This window comes from Diceros bicornis, chromosome 4 (assembly GCF_020826845.1).
Source record: "Diceros bicornis minor isolate mBicDic1 chromosome 4, mDicBic1.mat.cur, whole genome shotgun sequence".
NCBI lineage: Eukaryota > Metazoa > Chordata > Mammalia > Perissodactyla > Rhinocerotidae > Diceros > Diceros bicornis.
Genome location: NC_080743.1, coordinates 81,624,004 through 81,648,097, shown reverse-complemented (window position 1 = coordinate 81,648,097; position 24,094 = coordinate 81,624,004). Strand labels below are relative to the sequence as shown.

Sequence of the window (24,094 nt, the reverse complement as noted above, 5' to 3'; positions counted from 1 at the left end):
TATTCTTGTCACCAAAACCAACATGTTAACATTGTGTAATTCACTTCCTTGTCTTTTGTAGGTGGAAGATACAGGAAGATATACATGTCTGGCGTCCAGTCCTGCAGGAGATGATGATAAAGAACATTTAGTGAGAGTGCACGGTAAATTTGGCAAAATGTCCTGCAGTCCATCACACGCTAATACCTAATTAGAGGCCTAGTTTGTGGAACATGGGGTAACTCCATAGCACATCATAAGATATGTTTATGCATTAGGAAATATGTATTTTGCAAATCTGATTCTTATATTTGACTGATCAAGTGCTTTTCAGGAATAGTTCAGTGAATTTTTTTGTTATTTGTTTTATTCCTGCACAAATAATTCATAGTCATTGATTTAAAATCATAGAATATAAATTATGATAAAAAAGAAAATAAAAATCATCCATAATCTCAACACATAAAGATAAAACCTTTTTGCATATAAGTATTTTGTCACAGAAATGTGATCATACAGTATATAATATTTAACTTTTTTTATCTCAATGGTATGGTGTACATGTGTTAATGTCAAAAAAATATATACTTTTATAACATTATTTTTTAGTGATTGCATGGTATTCATTTTGTGAATATGGATTTATTTATTTAATCCATTACCTATTTTTAGATATTTAAGGTCTTTCTATATTTTTACAAATATAAGCAACACTGTTATCGACATCTTTGTATGTACATGTTGGCCTATTCCCTTAATTATTTTATTTTGATAAATTTCTGTGAGTACACTTCTTGGTTGTACACACACACACACACACACACACACACACACACATTTAAGGCCAAATTACCTTCTTTTAGAAAAGTTGGGCAATTAGACTCTGGCCAATACTATTTTGACATAGAAGTGGGAATTACTCTTTATGGAGAGAAACATTTAAAAAACTAAAGAGAAGATCTTTATCTCATTCTCATAGCCTAAATGACTAGGCAGTGCAGACTGGCATAATGTAGGAGTACTCCCCTCCCCCTGCCAGCCCTACACACAAATTAGACCTGCCATTAATTGACATGTAAATTGTGTATATAATTTGAGTCACATAAAAAAGATATATTTCTACATATTAATAAACATATATATGATTCTGTGTATTATGATGGACAGACCCTAATTTAGTAGTTTTAAAATCTGTTATTTTGAAGAGAAGATTATTACCAAATGTAGAACCTAGACAAGGAATCCCTTCTTTGTGCCATAATTTTGTTACCTGTTAAATGGTGATAATAATGTGATTATATTACATTATTATCCTATCATTAATGTGGCTGTGGGAAGAATTTTATTCTTAATGTATGTGAAAGTACTGAGTAAGATAAAAGAATATTCCACTATTTGCAATCATTTGTACTATAAATTGAATGAGTAATATTTTAAGTTTATGTCTCTTATTCTGTATAGCAGAAGCAACATTTGTTGAACACCTATGATAATCCAGATTATTTTACATCTCATTTATTGAAAGCCTTTGATATATTTGTTCTCACCCCCAGTACCCCCTAATATTGCTGGAACTGATGAGTCCCAAGATTTCACTGTGTTACGGAACAGACAGATGACATTGGAGTGCAAATCGGATGCAGTGCCCCCACCTGTAATCACTTGGCTTAAAAATGGAGAACGGTTACAGGTAAATCTTGCTAAGTTCCACAGATTCATTTTAAATCAGCTGTGGAGTCTTTGCTGGGTAGACAAAATCAAACAACCTCAGGCGACTAGTTAGTCAACGTTGCAAGGGTGGGCAGAGGCTCCTTTAATCAGCCTTCTTCTTTTCTCAGCCTTTGCTGGGGTAGTTAGTAGCTAGTTATGGGTCAAAAAACAGGTATTTTGATTTAGTCACCCTGTAAATTGGCCCAAGTATGTCTCTCCTGGAGTCCGTGGATTAAAGTTGGATTTGAAACACTCGGCTATTTCTTTACTTGAGAGAAAAGAAACCTTCAGAGTCTCAAAAGAACTGACATGTCCTGCCAAGTCTCTAGGGCAAACCTCTCCCTGAATTTCCCTGGTCTAAACTTGGACCTCAGGACTGACCCCAAGGATCTGTGCAATACTCTTGGATACCAGGAGTCTAGGACTGGAATCCTTGAAGAACACAGTTACTGGCTCTCTAACACTTCCCATGCTCAGGTGACAACTGTCTGCTGCCGTAAGTGTCACAGCCCAGGATTCTAAATTGCCTTTTAGGGTTGGCTCAAAGCCTTGACTCTGAATGCTCTGATTGTCCTTATCCTAGTAGTTACTTCCTTCTATTTCCTCCTTTGTTCTTCCTCATCCTGTTAGTAAATCTATCGTGGTACACTGTGCTTGATTATTAAAGGAGATTATGTCCCTGTCGGGGGAAGAGGGAGAATCTCCCTCTGCCCTTTCCCTTAAGGTTCTTATGGCTGGCCAAATAATCAACAAGACAGGTTAGCAGGAGAAAATAATACCAAGTTTAATAACATGTATACATGGGAGAAACTCAGAAATGAGCAACTCGTCCCTCTGTCTAAGCTGCTTGCTTAAGTATTGCAGCTAAAGGCGAGGAGCGTGTTGGGGGTGGGTAGTGGCCTGGGACTTCAGAGGGCAGGAGGACAATTCTTTTTGGGGTCATCTATAGATAATGTGGTCAGGGAGAGACAGAGTTTTTTGATAAAAGAGGCTTGGTGCCTTTGCTATTGTAACCTCTATCCTACATTATCTTTATAGCCATCATGATAGAAGATCTGTTCCAGGAAGGAGCCACCATGTCAAATTCTTTAGGCAGTTAGTGGGGGAGGTCAAATGTCCTTCAGAGAAAACAATCAAGGTAAAGAGATATATTTCAGGGTGGCCAAATTTTGATCTCCCACATCCCCTAACACCTAAGGCAGAAAGACTTCCACTACCACCAAACCACACTAAACACGAAACACAGAGAGACTGGATTAACTGAGAGTTGCTTACATGTTAAATCACCTGCATATCACTTAACCCACCCATGCCTCAGTTTCTCTGTTTATTGTATGCCTACTGTAATGCTAGGCACTATGATTGCTACTGAGAGTCTAGACCCTCAAAGAGTTCACAGACTACGTGAAAAGATACAGAAGTAAATCAAAGATGATAGAATGGATACTACTGATAAATTGTATGATTAGAGGGATGTACAGCATTTTATGGAAACAGAGAGAAGTAACCCAGACTGAAGGGTAAGGAAGAGCCCGGGGGAGCCTCTTGGAGAGGGTGAGTTCAGTTGTAAATGATGGGTAGATGCTGGGTGAGAAAGAAGAAGGGGATTCTAGTAATAGGTAATGGCATTTACAAAGCCATTGTAGAAAAATGAATGCCGCTGTTCCAGGAACTGCAAGTAGCCTAGTATGGCTGAAGTAGACCTTGATTTTAATGATTTTGGTGATTCCTCATAGATTTCAGGATTCAGGTTAAACTGCCCAGCTTAGCTCACAAAGACCTTCGTGCCCTGGCTTTTCCTCCGTAGTCTTGTCTCCCATGTGTGCATTTCATTCTAGACCATTAGATATTCAGATAGGGACTGAGCGAATGTTGATGATAGAGAAGTTCAGGCTAATGCCAAATATGATCAAATCATGTTAGTACTGGGACAGGACGAGTTCAACAGTTATGGGAAAAAAGGTGAATTCAGTTTTAAATATTTTAAGTTTGAATTATTTATATATTATCCAAGTGGAGATTCTAAAAAACACTAAGAAATATGGGTCCATGTTTCATCAAAAACATCTTTGATTTGGTAGTCCTCGATGGAATAACCTGTTGTTGAAGCCCGAATTTTGCATGAGATCGACCAGAAAACATACAGTGTGAGAAGACCTGTAAAAGAGAATAAAGCCTAAGGCAACACTGAAAATTACAACCTGAACAAAGTAAGAAGGGACAATGAATGGAGCTGAGAAGGACTCAGAGAGAGAGGATTAAATATAGGAGACTGGTGTACTAAAAGCGAAGGAAAACAGAGGACGTGGTTAACAGAGTCCATGTTAAGATGCAGATTAAGTTGTGTCTGTTGGCTTTGGCAACACTTAGAGAAGTGATTAAAGATCTGAACAATGGTTCTTCAATAGAGCAATCAAGGTAGAAGACAGGTTACAGTTTTCGGGGGAGTTAAGGAAGAAAAGAAGGTGGAAATAATTATGGACTATTCTTTAAACATAAAAGACATTTGTATATGTTTATTTACTGAAAGAAAGAGATTGAAAATATAGGAGAGAGAAAGAGAAGTTTATAGGACAAAATGTGTTGGATGGGGAAGGCATGGGACCCTGGTCACAGGTGAAGAGATTAGCCGTGGACAGAAGGGCTGACCTTTTTCCACAGAGATGGGAAAATAGAAAGGAAGGTTGCATTCATATGCAAGATGGGAGGAGGAGAGAATTGCAGGCACAGGGCTTTGGTTTTCTCAGTGGAGTAAGAAGCAAGGTCATCAGCTGAGAATGAGGTTGTGTCTGAGGAAAGAAGTCAAATTTGGAAGAATCATGGTGGTAAATGGAAAGAGAACCAGAGAAAATTGTAGTGAAACTTAATAAGTTAGCAGAACTTACTGATGTTCATGGAAGAAAGCCATTATAAGAATCAACTCTGAAATTTTTTATTAGCCTAAAACCCTGCTATACTCATGTAAAAATTAAAAATTAAAATATGTTTTACAGAACTTATATGTTTAAGAAATCACTTATTCTCATCAAAGGTAACAAAATTTTATCACTAATAGCCCTTATAGCGATGAAAAGCCTAGAGAAAATGTATGGACTTTTAAAAGGACCTGAATTGCATATTTTAGTGTGAACAACTTTTTTCACTAGATGTATCTATCTGAGACAGAGCCCATATGGTAGAAAATTCTTATTTGGGCCCTTCCTGAAGTACTTCCATCTTAGGCACAGCTGGAAAATACCAGTCTTTGATGCTACCTGGCATTTTTTAATGATTATGAACATCAAGCATTTTAATTTATACAAAATTATTTGTTTACATCTATTTCCCCAATTGGGCTTAATAGCAGAGATTAGGTTTCATTGTCTCTATATTTTCTTGGGTCCGATGCCTGGACACAAAATAAATGCTTAACAAATATTTATAGACTAAAGTCATTTATTTACTTGTTAAAAAAATGTTAAAGGATAATTGTTTCCTACAAGATAAGCAGAGTTAATTTATTAGTCAGGAAGCTTTAGTTGTAAGTGACAGAATTCAAACTCAAATCAACTTAAATGAAAAGAAAACAATATTTATTAGCTACAGTAATTGGTGACCTTAGGCTTCGGGCATTACTAGATACGGAGGCTCTAAACATGTAATCAGGTGTCCGTGTCCTTTCTCCGAATCTCAGCTCCGCTTGCTTTGTCTTGGATTCAGAGCAGCCTGTCCCCACATGGTAATAAGACTGCCACCAGGCTTATGTCATCCTCACTACCGTTGATTCCAGTAAAAAGAGCAAGCTTTATTCCCCAACACTAACAGCAAAGCCCTGCGGGGGGCTCTGATGGGCCCAGCTTGAGTCACCTGCCCGTCCTTGAGTGGATCGTTGTGGCCGGGAGAGCTGGGGACATTGATTGTGCCCTTGCCTTAACCATACACATACAAATAGTTCTCAAGGGTTTTTGACACCGGGATAATGGTAGAGGGAGCAGACAAAGCCTACTGGAAGAGGCACTCTATAGTTCACTATAGTTACTTTGATGTTATAAAATAATATTTTATTCCCTTTTCCTGACATTTTAATGGTAAATTTTACTTGCTGAATCCAGGCAACACCTCGAGTACGAATCCTGTCTGGAGGGAGATACTTGCAAATTAATAATGCAGATCTAGGTGATACAGCCAATTATACCTGTGTTGCCAGCAACATTGCAGGAAAGACTACAAGAGAATTTATTCTCATTGTCAATGGTAAGAAAAATTAAGCGTTGTTTCACAATTTAAAAATTTAGCCAAGGGCATTCAAAGAGATGATAACCTTTTTGTTTTTTGATCATACTAAATGAATTCTTGTGGTTATCTTATTTCTTTTGAAAAATACAACATGTAGTATTTGTATTATAGCTATATTCAAACTAATTTGATTTAAAAAATAATAATTAAAGGTACATTACTCTATCTTAGAGGATAATATATGTCCAATTGTTATCAGCATATCCTGATGTTTTGTGTCATTCCGATTAGAGTCATTGAGAAAGTTAATGCACTCAATCTCCAGATGACAAGTGGCCCATTACTTAGTTCACCTTTATTGATGTTGATGTATGAGTATATATGTGCTAGACAAAGACTGCCATAGGAATGTAATTTCTCAAATATAAAATCTAAACATTAAAATTTGCCAAATTTCAGCAAGATAATACACTTTTCGCCAAAACAGTTCCTTTGGATTTTTAGTAGATGAAATTTTACAGGATATTAGGTGACCCATACAACTAATATCTCTAATACTGAAATTAAAATTCAAGTTTTCTATTCCCATATGAACTCAATGATTAAAAAATACATGCTCTGAGACTTGCATGATTAATCACAGATGTGCTTTTTGTTAAAACAGTTCGTGTTCTGTTCTTTATTTAAAGTGAAGTTATTCCAGTGTTAACATTCTCTGACCATTATTTGGCCAAAGAGAAATAAGAAATATCATCTTTAATTTGCATCAGACCAGAGCTGATTTTTATTCAAGCCTTTCTCATAGAAAGCCAGATTTCACAGACCGTATCGGAGATTTAAAATCCCCTTTCCCCATCTACTCTTTATTTTTAAACACAAAGTATCTTGAGTAAGACTTCATGAATTAAACCGCAGTTCTGTTTATACTAACCTGAATTAGCTGTAGGCAAAGCTATACATTTGTCTCAAAGCTCACCTTGCATTACCTCTTCAGAGTCTTAGGTCAGGCTATGTTATTAATATAAATGAAGTTTTCCACATATATCTCTTGTGCAGTTCCTCCAAACATAAAGAGTGGCCCCCAGAGTCTTGTCATTCACTTAAATAAGTCAACTGTATTGGAATGCTTTGCCGAAGGTGTGCCAACCCCAAGGATAACCTGGAGAAAGGATGGAGCTGTTCTATCTGGGAGTCATCCGAGGTAACAATTCTGGAAAAGAATGAAAAATACTGTAAGAACTGAAATATAAATCTTTAAATCTTTTTTCCAATGCATTATTTTTGTCTTGTTATATTTAGAATTAGTCTTTTTATCTTCATAGAAGAATCAAAATATAGTATTTTAAAAGCATAATTCCTAAGGCTATATCCAAAACATAATGATTATAATCCATCCAAGATCACAAACCCATCTCCTATGCACCTTTGCAGAATATCTGTTTTTTCCACTAAGGGTATTGTAAATTTCTGAAGCAGGAAAAAGACTAAAAGTGAATTTAACTAAGTCTTTAAAAATGCTCTCAGTCAAAATCTGAGTAATCAGAAAATGCTGATTCAGGGGACTTTACTTGTGGTCTTTCTTGTAGATACTCCATCTTGGAAAATGGATTCCTTCACATCCAGTCAGCACACGTCACTGATACTGGGCGATATTTGTGTATGGCTACCAATGCTGCTGGAACAGACCGCAGGAGAATAGATTTACAGGTCCATGGTAAATATACTTTTATGAACAACATCCAACCTTTGAGTGAAATGTTCTTTGATAGCCTAAACCAGTGAGGTCATAAAAACTTTGATATCCAGGGCTATTTAAATGTTTATCACACTATATGATGAACAGTCAAGACCCATGTTTTCTCCTCATTATGGATAGCGCCATCACAGCACTATTTAAATTCACAGAACCTTATTGTGTTCCTAACTATGAGGCAAGTTACCAATGATTAATTTCAGTTAGGCAGAAATACGTCAAATGGCATAGTATTTGCTGAATGTGTTTCCCTCTTATTTGATGGCTTTGTTTCAGTTCCTCCGTCTATTTCTCTGGGTCCTACCAATATAACTGTAACAGTAAATGTTCAAACCACTCTAACTTGTGAGGCTACTGGGATACCAAAACCATCAGTCAACTGGAGAAAAAATGGGCAGCTTCTTAATGTGGATCAAAATCAGAACTCATACAGGTAAGGAATAATTTAATTGAAAAATCCCACCTTCTATTTAGAAACATATTTTTTAAAAGAATTAACATTTGAACTCTATCAATGGGGACTACAAATAGATAAAGTATGAAGAATTAGCTAGTATGTTGAGAAGATATTTTTTTCTTGATATGAAACTCGTTTTTCAATCTAAAATCCTTTTCTGAATTACAGATGCAACTTTTCTATCCGTAAGCCCTATGGATGACTGTCAGTGAGGTCTACAGGAGTAGATTTCTGTTCTGCTTTATTTTTTAAGTACTTTTTGGAATTTTATAATGACAAAGGATGAAAACATCATTTGGTGTAAAAGAAAAACTATTCTATAAAAATAGTACAAGCTTTAGTTGTAGAATAGAAATCAAATTTTATACCTTGAAATACAACTTAGGTATTTGGCAGCATGTGTGGGAAGGAAAAACAGCCTTTTCTCCAATTTTTTGCATGCCTCTGCCTTTACTGCCATAGCTCATAATATGACAGTGTATTTTTTTTTATGGATGTCTTAATAGTTTATAACATTGTGAAATTTTGGTTGTACATTTTTGTTTGTCAATCACCATATGCGTGTCTCCTTTCACCCCTTGTGACTACCCCCCACCCCCATTGCCCCTGGTAACCACCATACAGTTTTCTCTGTCCATGTGTTGGTTTGTATTCCACATATGAGTGAGATCATACGGTGTTTGTCTTTCTCTTTCTGGCTTATTTCACTTAACATAATACCCTCCAGGTCTATCCATGTTGTTGCAGATGGGATGATTTTGTCTTTTTTATGGCTGAGTAGTATTCCATTGTATATATATACCACATCTTCTTGATTCAATCATCAGTCGAGGGCCACTTGGGTTGCTTCCACTTCTTGGCTATAGTGAATAATGCTGCAATGAACATAGGGGTGCATAAGCCTCTTTGGATTCTTGATTTCAGGTTCGTTGGATATATTCCCAGTGATGGGATAGCTGGATCAAAGGGTATCTCTATTTTTAATTTTTTGAGGAATCTCCATACCTTTTTGCATAGAGGCTGCACCAGTTTGCATTCCTACCAGCTGTGTATGAGGGTTCCCGTTTCTCCACATCCTCTCCAACATTTGTTATTTTTTGTCTTGGTGATTATAGCCATTCTAACGGGCATGAGGTGATATCTTAGTGTTGTTTTGATTTTCATTTCCCTGATGATTAGTGATGTTGAACATCTTTTCATGTGCCTGTTGACCATCTGTATATCTTCTTTGGAGAAGTGTCTGTTCATTTCCTCTGCCCATTTTTTGACCGGGTTGTTTGTTTTTTTTGTTGTTCAGTTGTGTGAGTTCTTTATATGTTATGGAGATTAACCCCTTGTCAGATATACGTTTTACAAATATTTTCTCCCAGCTGGTGGGTTGTCTATTCATTTTGTCCTTGTTTCATTTGTCTTGCAGAAGCTCTTTAATCTGATGAAGTCCCACTTGCTTATTTTTTCTTTAGTTTCCCTAGTCTGAGTAGGCATGTCATCCAAAAAGATTCCTTTATGACCAATGACAGTGTATGTTTTTTAAAGTCTAATCTTTAAATCACTAAGAATTTCTGATGCTTTAGATGAGCATCATTTCTGGAATCTCAGTTAATAGATAGATATCTTGTCCAAGGATTTGCCATTGTACTAAAAACAAATGTTCTTATAGATCTACTTTGACAAAAACCACTTCTGATACATCAGGAAATATGAAAATAAAAGTGTTTCACTTGAAATTCTATTGCTTCTCTCTCTTTCCCACCCTTTTAATCTTTTGGCATTGGGAGTTTAGTGACTTTAAAGTATACACCATGTGGAAAATGTACAATGGCCTTGAATAAAAAAGCATGTCAAATATGTTCCAATTAAATCAAATCATTTCTATTCTATCAGTATATAATTTGAAGTTAAAAAATAGATATTCTTATTTAAATTTACTTTAAATAATATATGTTTATATACTAAACCTACCAAACATTTAAAGTGACCCAGATCACTTTAGTTTTGAATTGGTTAGAAGTTAAGGAAAAAACTGACTGATATAAGTACTATGCATCTCCAAGTTATTCAACACATGTAAGGAGACGTGAAGTAGGGAAAGGTACAGGACAGACAGACTTGTAGTTACCCATCTGTCGATGGAAATAATCAAATACGAACCTACAAAGTTCTTGTGAAATTTAGAGATAATTTATGTGAAGTATTTGGAATGATGCCAGGAATGTATTTGATGCTCAGTAAACAGTAGTTATCATCCGTGTACTGTATTTTACCTAGGAAAACGTGGTTGATCATGATATAAGCATTCAGAAAATGCAAGATTCCCTCTTCAGGCAATCTTTCCATTCAGCTGCTTCCTGTAAATATCAAGGTTGAGACCCTATATGGCAGTGAGACCCACTGCCATATAAACTTAAAGTCTGATACATGAAGTATCAGAGAAATGATGCTCATTATAACCTGAGGAAAGAGTTCCATTTCCTTCAATTCACAACAAGTTATCATGCTGAACCAACTGGAAACATTTATGAAAACTGATGTATGGGACCTCAGTGCTTTGAAATCTCTCTTCTAGGCTCCTTTCTTCAGGTTCACTAGTAATTATTTCCCCTTCTGTGGATGACACTGCGACCTATGAGTGCACTGTGACAAATGATGCTGGAGAGGATAAGAGAACTGTGGATCTCACTGTCCAAGGTAGAACTGGCTTAGTATGTGGATTGAAAGTTATTATAATGATATCCATTTATTATTCCACTACCTCATAAGGGAGATTCCTTTTCCACTTACCTAATATTCACTTTCATTGTAGAGAGAGAATGATGTATGATAAGGCTTTGGAAATCTGTAAAGGTTGGAAACATGTAGTTTTCTCTCTTTTTGCTGTTATTATTGCTTTAGTTCCACCTTCCATAGCTGATGAGCCTATGGACTTCCTAGTAACCAGACACGCCCCAACGGTAATTACCTGCACTGCTTCAGGAGTTCCACTTCCCTCAATTCACTGGGCTAAAAATGGTATAAGACTGCTTCCCAGGGGAGACGGCTACAGAATTCTGTCCTCAGGTAAGACCAAGCTCGGTGATTACATATCTGTTGATTGGATTAATTGTTAGTGGATGGCCTTCCCTGGCTTTTTGTTGCACCAAAATAAAAGAATAAAATACATCTGCATTCCTGGACCTAGGCATCTGGAAAAAATGCTATTAGAGTGGAAAGAGGAACTAGGAAAAGGAAGAGAAAAAAAAATCTAGAAACAAAATAACAAATAATATCTAAGACTACTCTGAGTATAATAAGCATAATCACTGGGATTCTATGTGCATATTTACTAAACGGACGGTTTAACAAGTTCACAAGTTGCCTTTGAGTGAACCACGCTTCTTCCATTGGCCAAAGAGAATGTCCATTCATGTAACAAACATTTAATGCCTAAAATAGGCTATAGACTCCACTAAGTTTCTGAGGATATAAAATGAAGACAAGGTTCTTGCTTTCAAGGTTTTTATAATTTAGCAGGTAAGGGTAACAAGTGCTATGACAGATAATTTTTGAGGGTGGTGGTAGCTATCATTTACAAAATTTAAGTATTGAAAAATTTATAGTATTGAAGAGAAAAAAATTATTCACCTAAATGAAAGTATAGGTGATTCACATTCGTGTTTCTGAAAACTCATCCTGCATTGGGGAGGTGCCCTGGAGATAAACTAAAGTAGCAACTAACATCCTGGGGCTTTATGAGTGTATGCATATTATTGTAAGAGAATTTATTTCCTCAGTAGAAGGGAAATAATGGAAGATTTGTTCTCAGAATGAAACTTGGCTTTCAAAGCAAAGTATTTTGGCTGTCTCAGAAACCTATATAGATTGCTAGCAATTAAAATCATAAAATATAAATTAACTACCCTTCAGGACAAAATATTGTGCTAAGAACAGTTTGGAACTTTCTCAGAATGTTAGAGTTACCATATGACCTAGCAACTCCATCCCTAGGTGTCTACCCGTGAGAAATGAAAACATATGTCCAGACAAAGACTTGTATGCAAATGTTGATCCAACATTATTCACAGTAGCCAAAAAGTAGAACCAATTCAACTGTCCATCAACTGGTGAATGGATAAACACAATGTGGCATATCCACACAATGGAACAAAATATTCACCTATGCTACAACAGATGAAACTCAAAAACTGCTCACAGTGAAAGAAGTCAGACACAAAAGACTTCTATATGATTCCATCTATATAAAATGTTCAGAAAAGGCAAATATATAGAGACAGAAAGTAGATCAGTGATTGCCTTGGGCTGGGGTTGGGAGTGAGGAGTGACTGTAAATGGTATGAGGTTTCTTTTGGGGGTAATGGAAGTATTCTAAAAGTAGATCGTGATGATGATTGCTCAACTCTGTAAATGTACCAAAAATTATTGAATTGTACATTTAAATGGATGGATTTTACGGTATGTAAATTTCACCTCAATAAAATTGTTAATAATGATTAAACGTACTGTGCTAGGCACTTCAGGGGTTACAAATATGAATATAAGCCAAGCACCACTGTGCTATGGGGACAAAAACACAAAAAACAGAGAGACATAGTTTATTGAACCAGAAAACAGGGATGCACTATGCTTTGTTTTTAGGAGCAATTGAAATATTTGCCACTCAGTTAAACCACGCTGGAAGATATACTTGTGTTGCCAGGAATGCAGCTGGTTCTGCACATCGACATGTGACCCTTCGTGTCCAGGGTATGTGAGGTTTTTTTACTCATTAAAAGCTTGCTGTGGTTTTTTTTTTTTTTAAGTCATGTTTCTTCTTGAAAGGTGGTACTGTCTAGAGCTATGAACCACAGTAATTTCTTGGGGATGTGAAAGCTTGGTAGTTATTCTTCAATAGACTAAAGAAAACACACAGATGACGAACCACAGAGAACAACCCCCAAATTATTTTTCTTCCTGAATTTTTATAGTCTATGCCTACTTATAGTTTTCTAATGGAGTTCTAATGGAAACTGGCTATAGTAGCAAAACCCTAAAAATGTAATATGGCCCATATTCTCTTTTCCCTGGGACATCAAGTCACTAATGTTTTGGAATTATAAATTTGGTGATGTTTAACCTCATGACTACTACAGACATTTCTGCCACTAACTAATATTATTGCTTATTGCTGTTGATTGATTCTTATAGAGCCTCCCATCATTCAGCCTCAGCCCAGTGAACTAGACGTCATTCTCAACAATCCCATTTTATTACCATGTGAAGCAACAGGGACACCCAGTCCTTTCATTACTTGGCAAAAAGAAGGTATTAATGTCATCGCTTCAGGTACCTACTGCTGTTTCTATCAAGAAAATCATGGCAAATCAGTGTTTTATAATTCAGAAGTCGATATGATTTGTTTTAATGAAGATATAATTTCTTCTCATTCTGCTTTCGTAACTGTGATGTAGGCAAAAGCCATGCAGTTCTTCCTAGTGGTGGCTTGCAGATCTCCAGAGCTGTACGAGAGGATGCTGGTACTTACATGTGTGTGGCTCAGAATCCAGCTGGTACAGCCTTGGGCAAAATCAAGTTAAATGTCCAAGGTACCTAAATAATAAATCTCTATGTCTTTATTGCAAAGATGCTTGTAACAGTGTATACCAAAATTCATATATCTAAATTAATGATGCCACTGTACTTCTCAACATTCTTGATTTACATTATCTTATTCGCTTTTCCATTACACTTATGAAGAAGAAAACTCAGTGTTTTAGGAGATTTTTTTTTGCATTGTTTGTATAAGAAAACTGAGGCATCTCATCATATTTTGAACTTCTATGAACCTCCGTTTGGTACTCTGTTTCACTGTAGCACATAGTTAAGGTGATGTTTAAAACCATTCTCTCCATAATACTACTTTAGATACATTACAAAACACTAGATTGTAATGTCCACTTGAAAAACAAATCATAATTGCAGTTAAACCAACTTGATGGGAAAAAATGATTTTAAAGACACAGCAGGGTTTTTTTTTTTCACATTTAACTGATATTTTCTTGATCTAATTTTTGTATCTTACATGCATTGCTTTTGTGAATGAAAAAGTGACCTAAAAATAGGTTCTGAGCTACTGAATTTGCATTAGTTGATTTTGAATTTCCTTATAATGTAATTTTCCTCTGGTAAATTAAAGGCTATAGTAAGAAGCTCACTTACCTGCAGATTGTAAATCTAATTTCTTTGTATTTTTCAACAAATATTTATTGGGGTAATTAAGTGGAAATACATTGAACATTACAGACATGATCCTTCCCTTATGGTGTGGAGAAGGAATAAACTAAACTACCAAATAAATGAAATAATTATAAAATCTGACAAATGCTGTGCAGAAGAAGAACAAAAAGCTAAGATGGAGAATAGTGGGGAAATGTGGGGACCACTTTAGATTAGTGGTTAGTATAGGCTTCTCTGAGGGGGTACCGTTTAAGCTGAGACCTGAATGATGAGCTAGGATAAGCCATGTAAAGGTGGCAGAGTGTTCAAGGGAGAGAGGACAGCCTGTGTCATGGCCCCAAGACAGGAAAGAGGGAAAAAAGAAGCAAACTAGTATGACTGGGCGGTGGTGAACAAAGGAAGGCTGGCAAAATGTGAGGGAGGTCAGAAAAGAAGGCGGGACCAGTGCATGGAGGGCCTAAAGGCCCAGAGGAAGGTTAGATTTCCTTCTCTGTGCAGTGGGAAGTCTTTTAAGCCTCGTCTTTGGTTTTGTGAAGGTCCCTTATGCTGCTGCTATGTAGATAATGGTTTAGGGAAAGGACAAGACTACAGCTGGAAGAAGTATTAAAGTCCTCTAGGCCTTAGATGATAGTCTGGGTGGGAGTGGGAGTAGGTGTGTGAGTTGCAGGGGTAAATGAAAAAAGTGATGGATTCAAGATATTTTTGGCGGTATAATTGCCAAGAATGCCGATGAATCAGATTTGGGAAGTTAGGAAAAGAGAAGAATTAATGATGTTTCCTAGGCTTGGGGCTTGAACTAGTGAGTAGATGAGAGTGCCATGGCGGGATGCAAGGGAGGGAACTGGTTTTGGAGGAAGGAGAATATGATTTCTGTTTAATCATGTTAGATGTGGAAAACTATTAGAAATCCTGATGGAGATGTCCAATGGAGTTGAATATTTATGAATTCAGAGCTCAAGGGAGGAGTATAGTCTAAGATGTAAATTTGGAAGTAATCAGTGTATTTCAATCCACAAGACTGGGTGAGAATTTGGACAGAAAAGAGCTAAGGACAAAGCCCCGGGACTCTGCCTTGTTAAGAGGTCTGAGAAAAGACAATACGCTGGACAAGGATTCAAAGGAGAGGGCAGAGATATGGAGGAACACTTGATGGAAGCAAGGAGAGGAGAGTGTTTCAAGAAGAAGGGAGTGGACAGCTTTCATAAATGCAAGTGAGAGGTCAGTTAGGATAAGAACCAAGAAATATTCATTGGTTTTGGCAAAATAGAAGTCATAGAAAACAACAGGTCCAGATATGAGGGGCTTTTCCTTCTCTAATTGATTAAAATTATTGATATGAGCAATTATGGGACAAAGAAACACATTAAACAACTAATAGCATTTCAACATTCCAAAAGCAACCAGAGATCATTGCATATTCTAGAAGCATGAAAAATTCTGCCTAGAATCTCTCCTTGCAGATACAATATGTAATAGCAGGCACAAATCCAACCAAATAATTTTGGTTGATATAAATAATTTTAACATGGTTATTCATATTTTTTTCACAACTAGTTGAATTTATTTTGAACATCACCCTAAAATTTCATCTCTACGTGGTTGACCATTTCTCCGTAGTCTCCTCTAGAGACGCAGCAGATAGTTCTAGTTCCCCAGGATTTGCTATGCACAGGGCATTCCTTGGGTTAGTGGAGTTCTCAGAGTTCTCTTGTTTCTGATTCTGTTTCTTAGTCAGCATGTAGTAACAATGACTATTGTTGGCATTGTTTCTCTCTTAAGCTTTCTTGCCTGGGTGGTAGATGTTTCAGAAGGTTTTTTTTTTTTCTGCACATGCTTAAAGGGGTATTTTTACTGCCATTGTTGTCTTCTGCACCTTGTCACCGTCTCCAGACTTGCATTGACGGGGTAGGGTGGAGGTCATGCTCTCCTTGCTTTTCTTGTGTGCTGTGGTTGGTTGTTCCTCACTTGTGTTTGATTGTTCTCTCATAATTATTTAATAATATCTTTAAGGCTTGATAAAGTATCCAGGCCAATACCTAAGTGATAATCAATCTGTTGTAAACACTAGGAAGAGAAATCCTTGTCATAAGCCCTTCCACAGTTTTCTGAAGAGGTGGGAAGAGTTTTATCTATATCATTCTTTTCCATGATCCATTCATTTAATCATTCATTCAAATAATACTTTGTTAAATATGGCCACTGTGTATGAGACACTAAGCACTGTAGGAAATACATGAATAAAAGTATCTCTGGGCAGTTGAATACTTGCCAAGCCTTGAAGGGGTCTAATTTGAAAGTTTGAGTAACTGAAGTGAATCACATAATACATGTATGTTAAAGAAACTGCCTCTGTCGCCACAGCCTAAATTTTCTAGACATGCAGTCCCCCATGAATATATGTTTATATCCTCATTTAAAATTGCTTATGGTTTACATTTGTTAGCTATATAGAGAATAATTTTCTAAAATGGGCTCAATGAATTTTCTTTTGCAATGAAAACAAACTGTAGTGATCCTTTGATGACGATATGGTCAAGTCAGGATTTTGTTTCATATCGATGTGACTTCACTTTGCTAGAGTAATGCTATAGTATGTAGATGGTACATTCATGCTTTTAAGATGAAGCTTAAACTTTGTATCTTTTAGTTCCTCCGGTCATTAGCCCCCATCCAAGGGAATATATCATTGCTGTGGATAAACCCATAATGCTACCGTGTGAGGCAGATGGCCTCCCACCACCTGACATCACATGGCATAAAGATGGGCATGCAATTATGGAATCAATCCGCCAGCGCATCCTCAGCTCTGGGGCTCTGCAAATAGCATTTGCTCAGCCTGATGACACTGGCCAGTACACGTGCATGGCAGCTAATGTGGCAGGATCAAGAAGCACCAACACCAAGCTCACTGTCCATGGTAGGTTGTTTAACATAAATTATTTCAATCTGCTACATTACCGTGGCAAAGAAGAAAGACCACCAAGAAAAAATATGATGGAAATCAAAACCATGCAAAAACACTAATCCAAAGTGCTATGTGTGGTGTGTGGTGTGTGGTATGTAGGTGTGCTTGCCTTTCGAATATGTTTCTGTAGGCTTTGTTTATTTGTGTGTGCACATATATGTGTGAGAAAGAAAGAGAGATTTTGTTAATGTGGCCAGGATAATTAATGTGTTGCCAGTAATCCCCTCAGATTGTGATTATTGGGATCTATACTGTGGCTTATAAGGAATCCATTTGTGTTTTGTGAGTCTTCAGGTTTACTTCTCAAGTTGCAAGTCATCTTAGCTGAAAACTAATCACCATATGACCTACATTATAAATATGGTGTGAGCCCGATGAGAATTGGAGATCTATTTGATTATTTTAAAGTAGCAAAATATTTACAGGTGTATTTTTATAATAGAAAAAAATATCTTTTTTTCTTTTGTATCTAGACAACTAGCGAAGTATCTAAAAATCAGCTTTGAAATATTTTAGTTATTAATGTATATTTTAAGAATAAAGGTAAAATACCTGTTAATGTCAGTGGTAGTAAACAATAAGCAAATCAGACTGTTTTCAACTACTATTTTCAGAGGTAACTCGTGTTTTAATAATGAGTTGCTGTTTTTTCTCTTTAAAAATTTTGTGAAAGCTGCTTTTTGTCTTTCAGGTGTATTTGAATTTCCCACAACTTCATAGTTACAGTGATAATTTCAAGTTGGAGCATTTTTAATTGAATAAATAATTTAGCCAAAACTTAAAATCACCATTTATGAGTTTTCTAAATTCCTTCCCTGGTTTATACCTGCTCTCAGTTAATATAATTGAACTAATCAATACACATTAGTCCTTTAGCTTCAAATAAATAGTACTCCTTCTTCTCAAGTACTTATAGAAAATTTACTAAAATTGACCATATACTAAAAGCAAAGAAACTGTTAATAAGATTTAAAAATACAGATGACAGTTCCTGCCTACAATGCAATAAAGTTAGAAATGTGTAATGAACTTTTATGCCAAAACCACAACCCCAGGCAAATGAAAAAATACCATTCTAGCTAGCAAGTAGATTAAAGAATACGTTTTTATTTTTAGATTATTGAGAAAATAATAAAAATAAGGACCCTACATATCAAAATGTATCGTGTGTGGCCAAAGCTAAAATCAAATATGAAGTCATAGCCTTAAAATTTTCATTTTGAAAAAGAATAAATTGGAATAAGTGTACTAATGTTACAACTTTGTAACTGCTAGCAAAATTGAAATATCAACCCCAAGGAAATCAGGATAAAGGAGATAATGAAAATACAGCATAAATTAATGAAAAATATATTGAGTGTTTCTGATGTACCATTCAGCAAAATAGATTTTTATGTTTTCCATGTTCTCTGTAATGTTTATGCATTTATATCATTTGTATAATGTTTGTATATTTACTCATATAATCATAAAAAATAGTTTTTTTTGAAACCAGCTGTTGTCCTGTCACTTTTTAAAATGTCATTAAGATTGATCCGTTTCTCACTGGTATGTTTGAATAATTCCAAAATTCAATGTTTTGGGAGGAGAGTGTATTTTTAATTTTTGAGCCAAGTATTCTTAATACTTTTAAAGTATTTCCTTTAGAAGCAAATATCGTATTTCCAAGTCCACTAAGGTATTTCTTCATACACTAAAATATTCAATTGATCTTTCTATATTGCCTAAATTTTTTCCAGTTCAAAAAAATTTGATACACAGGAAGTGTTTGGTATTACAATGCACAGAGTTATGAAATCACTATAAAAATTTCCTCTGTGACAGAAAAAAACTGAATTAAATGTCTTGACCTGGTTTTACTTGCATATGCTGTAACAGGTGGAATACTACAAATAAATATTTTTTTCTTTAACACTTTCTGATATTCAATATGGAGTGAATATTTTACAGTGTTTTAAACTAGTAACTTTTATTAGTTTGTCCTCACAACATGTCTGTGATACAAATCCAGCAATTATACAACCGTAGAAGCATTTTTGTTTTTTGTTGCTCTTCTTTGTTCGTTTTACTTCACTGCAATAAGCAGAAGAAACTCAAGTAAGAAAAAGTCAGGAAATCAATTAAAATCTAAAGATTTCCAACCCAGTTGTATGTCATTTGCTCAGAAACTGATTGTAAATGTATTCAAGTTCAAATCCATTAGAATTCTGCTAGCATCAAAAATGTTGATTGCTTTCATAATAACTAACAAATCAATATCTTAATAGGTTTTTTTAGAATTTCTAGAAAAATGACCCTCAAAAGAGTCTTTTGTGTGTTGATTGTCAGTGTGAATAAAGACATTATTGAACTCAACATCCTGAATGACTGTCTTTTTTAAACTTTTCATAGCACCACCTAGAATCCAAAGTACAGAAGTACACTACACAGTCAATGAGAATTCACAAGCCGTTCTTGCATGCTTGGCTGATGGAATCCCCACACCCGCAATTCACTGGAAAAAAGATAATGTTCTTTTAGCTAACTTGTTAGGAAAATACACTGTTGAACCCTATGGAGAACTCATTCTGGAAAATGTTGTGGTAAGTTTAATAGACATGAATAGATACATTAAGCCAGATTGTTCATTCACCTTTTTACTTTTAGTAACTTATCTTGGCAATATATTCTTTAATAATGAAAGAAAAAATACTCTTATAAATTAAGGTCAAAATTTAATTTTACACATATTTCATTTTATGTCCCAGGTCTAAGAATAGTATCCAACAGATAGTAGGAACTCGTAAATTACTTTCTTCTAAAATTATTTTATTTTTGTGGAAATCTGTGTTTAAGGGAAAAATTCAAAGTGCTTCTGTTATAATCAGTGCTTGTAATCATGTATGGGAATGATTAGAAGAGTGAAATGTAAGAATGTTTGGTGTATTATTAAGCAAATACAAAAAGCAGTTTTTTGCTTTTTTTAAGTTTTTATATAACCCTTTCTAATCATGGACAAGGGAACTAAAGTTTTGGGGATCTATGCAAGCTGAGGTTTTTGGATATTCTTGGGTGGTGCTTCTCTAGTATGCGGAATAGTAGCGATCAAAAGCATCTCAGTTTTTCAGTGGTAGCCCACTTGAAGAGGCATCTGTGTCTATGCATACCACATGACTTTTTAAAAAACTATGTGGTTTGAGAATATCAACTCTTGGCACCGAATATTAAACATGATTAAAATGTGAATCACTTTCAGAGCTTTTGTGCATATCATGTTCCTTTTCATTACCCTTCAAAATGCCCAAATCTCATTACAAAATCTTCGTGGAATTACATTTGAACAGATTAAAGTGGTGATAAAATTGATCGCATTCACTTTATAGTATAATTTCAGCCATTAGCCAGACTCCTGGGATTAGCAGATAAATAGCTCTAGTAATAGGCTATGTCACTAGGCTCTAACTCGGTCACATGCACCAGCAAAAATTGTATTTATCCAAATCTAAGTTTCCATCAATTGCAAGATGCGCCATTGTTTTATGTACCACTAAGGAAGAAAAAAATACAGTCACGTAGCTAGAGAAAACTATGCATTTTTAAGTTGTATTCCAATTTCAGAGGTATTAAAAGTTAAAAATGTGAATTTTAGAATTGATAAAGATAAATGTGTGTGTTTGTTTAAGCTGGTAAATATCTCCAGCGGGGATTACCCCCAGGTTCAGGCATGTTGAATTTGGCCCCTCAATCACTTATGAACTTGAAGGAATTAAATGAGAAAAGAAAAGTTTAGACTTTTAGTGAGACAGTGACTCAGATACATTAAAAAAAATCAACAATAAGGTTGCTTATAAATACCAGATGAAAGACGTAATGATAATATGTACAATCTAGATTTTTAAATGTTTCACTTCCATGAAATCCTTGATTTTAAACTTTAATTGTCATAATCTAGGAATCTAAGAACAGCTAAGGGGGGGTGGTTTGGGGAGACCTTAACAGGGAATATGAGTTATTCCTGTTTGCATTAAAAATATTAGCATGCAACCAACCAAATTTAGATTGTGTCTATAATGAATAATTACAATTTTTATGCTACATTTCCAGTGAATTCTTTGATGCTTCAATGCAAAAAAACCCTTATTCTTAAATTTTTTGAAAGAGAGGAAAAAGTCTGTAATATGAGCCTTAGTGCACACAGAAGCATTCAATCTTTAATTCAACAAATATTTATTGAGCACTGTCTCCATGACCAGTACTGATTTAGGCACTGGGAATACATTAGGGGTCAAAAGAATAAAAAATCCTTGCCCTTGTAGAGTTTATTTCTAGAGGAGGGAGATAGACAATAAAAAATAAAAGTAATAAACAATGTATACAATAAATCAAAAGAAGATAAGTGGTAGGAAAAATAAAAGAGGAGCAGGGTAAAGGAGATCAGGAGTTGGAGAGGTGCAGGTTATATTTTTAGATAGTCAGAGTAAGTCCTCTTTGGGAAGGTGGCATTTGAGCAAAACTTGAAGGAAGTGAGTTAGCCAAGTAAATATCTGGGGGAGAAGTATTGCAAGCAGAGAAAACTCAGATGCTCTCCCCCCGCAATAGATATTTGGGGCAAAGAACTTAAAGTGAGAGCAAAGAACTTAAGTTGGGAACATGCCTGATGTATTTGAGAAACAGGAGACCAGTGAAAACACAGAAGAAAAAGAATGAAAAGAGAAAGAAGTCAGAGAAAAATGGAGGCCATTGTCCGAGAAAAATGGAGGCCAGATAATGTAGTGTCTTATAGGTCATTATAACAATTTTGCATTTTACCCTGAGTAAAATCAGAATCCATTGCAGGTTTTGAACAGGGGAGCAATGCTATCTGCCTTACGTTTTTGCAATATTATGTTGGCTATAGTGATGAGAATAGATGGTAGGGAGGCAAGGATAGAAGTAGAATGACCTATTGGGAAGATGGTCTGGAGGCAGATGAGAGATTATAGGACTCAAAGCAAAATGTTAGCAGAGAAGGGGTAAGAAGTGATTGGATTCTGCATATACTTTGAAGCTAGAATTTCATAGCTAGATTGCTAGTAGTGTGTGGAAAAGAAAAGAGTAAATGATGACTCAAATGTCTGAGAACAAAGGCATGAACAACCAGAAGGACAAAATAGCCATCAACTGTGATGGTGAAGGCTACAGATAGAACAGGAAAGGGGAAATTGGGAGTTCAGTTTTGGACATGAGTTTGAGATGTCCTTTAGACATCCAAGCAGAGAGTTGGAATGAGAAGTTCAGTATAAATGGAGTTTGGAATAAAGGTCTGGGCTGAACATACTGGTACTCGTCAGCATATAGATGGTGTCTAAAGCCATAAGACTGGATGAGACACCAAGGAATTGAGTGCAGATAGAGAAGAAAAGAGGACCAAGGACTGAGCCCTCTCACATGTCAACCTTAAGATGTCAGTGTTGAGGAGAAGCCAGCAAAAGCAGATGGAAAAAGAGCAACCAATGAGGTAGGAAGGAAACTAGGGGAGTGAGGTGTCCTGGAAGCCAAGTGAAGACATGGTTTCAAAGAGAGGGGAGTCATAATTGTGTCAGATGCTACCAATACATCTACTAAGATGAGTGCTGGGGATGGCCACTGGATTTAGCAAATGAAACTTCGGAGTTGCAGGTAATATTGGCCTTAGTCTTGCCATTTCCTTTGACAATTTTGGTGGTCTTTGGTGCCACATTACCCAGAGAGCCAACTATGCCGTCAAGATGCTACCAGCCTTTGGAACTATCCATTCTTTATTTGTACATTGCAGAGCAGCAGTACACTTGATGTTTAGTAAACTTTAGAATCTAAAGTTTTCTGAGATCTTATGACTATAAAATGCTATAGTTCTGAAAGGTATGGGCTTTTGTTTAAACTCTTATACGCTTTCAATTATGTTATTCAAAATCCAGCCAGATGGTTCAGACTACAAGATGGAAATTTAAACTGTCCTAAATAAGAATGCTCCTTTGGGGACCAAGCTACGCAATTTGATGTATTTTATGTAATATGATGTAAGATTATTTAATTTTAAGCACTATGATTTTTTTTAATTTAAGCCGGAGGATTCTGGCACCTATACCTGTGTTGCTAACAATGCTGCAGGTGAAGATACACACACTGTCAGCCTGACTGTAATGGTTCTCCCCACTTTTACTGAACTTCCTGGAGACGTGTCACTAAATAAAGGAGAACAGCTACGATTAAACTGTAAAGCAACTGGTATTCCATTGCCCAAGTTAACATGGACCTTCAATAACAATATTATCCCAGGTTAGTAATTTAACTCTTAAGAAGTGAATAAATATGCCCATATAGAACTCTAAACCAATTTCCATTTTCTTTAACTGTAGGAATTGATTGAAAAGTTACACGAAGAATTAATTGCTTTAAATTCTGTAAAATGTGTACCTTTGCTTGGATTTTGCCCTATATCCAGTATACATGTTCTTTTCGTTCTTTTGAAAGGATAAGTTGATCACAGTACCGTGTATTGCAGGATATAAGTATATTTTTTTAACCTAAAACTAATGCCCCTCCCCCTGAGAAGACACCATTGTATTCTAAATTTATCCACCTACATTTATCCTCCCTGGATCTCCTTCATCATTGATAAATGGATTAAGGTGGCTACTGTTGGAGTCCTGAAGATTCACCGAATTTTACAGAGGAGAATTGCTTCTCACTATATGAATAACCTCTATTAACCTCTATTATAGTGTGGATCAATTATGTAGAAAATTTCTAGTCAATATGTGCACACATGTTAAGATAGTACCTGGAACTCAGGAGCACTCATTCC

General features: G+C 35.9%; 1 protein-coding gene across 6 annotated transcripts in view; it reads left to right on the top strand.

The window, feature by feature from the left end:
• Positions 1-24,094, top strand: part of HMCN1 (hemicentin 1) — a 450,903-nt gene that overhangs the window by 367,208 nt on the left and 59,601 nt on the right. For all 6 annotated transcript variants that reach the window (XM_058539863.1, XM_058539864.1, XM_058539862.1 and 3 more), the window contains 14 exons: positions 62-143; positions 1,533-1,669; positions 5,781-5,922; positions 6,961-7,105; positions 7,491-7,618; positions 7,934-8,090; positions 10,681-10,802; positions 11,007-11,171; positions 12,747-12,854; positions 13,296-13,433; positions 13,559-13,693; positions 16,972-17,241; positions 19,681-19,871; positions 23,352-23,565. In XM_058539863.1, the coding sequence (XP_058395846.1) occupies positions 62-143; positions 1,533-1,669; positions 5,781-5,922; positions 6,961-7,105; positions 7,491-7,618; positions 7,934-8,090; positions 10,681-10,802; positions 11,007-11,171; positions 12,747-12,854; positions 13,296-13,433; positions 13,559-13,693; positions 16,972-17,241; positions 19,681-19,871; positions 23,352-23,565 (2,134 nt within the window). The remainder of the gene's footprint in view (positions 1-61; positions 144-1,532; positions 1,670-5,780; positions 5,923-6,960; positions 7,106-7,490; positions 7,619-7,933; positions 8,091-10,680; positions 10,803-11,006; positions 11,172-12,746; positions 12,855-13,295; positions 13,434-13,558; positions 13,694-16,971; positions 17,242-19,680; positions 19,872-23,351; positions 23,566-24,094) is intronic.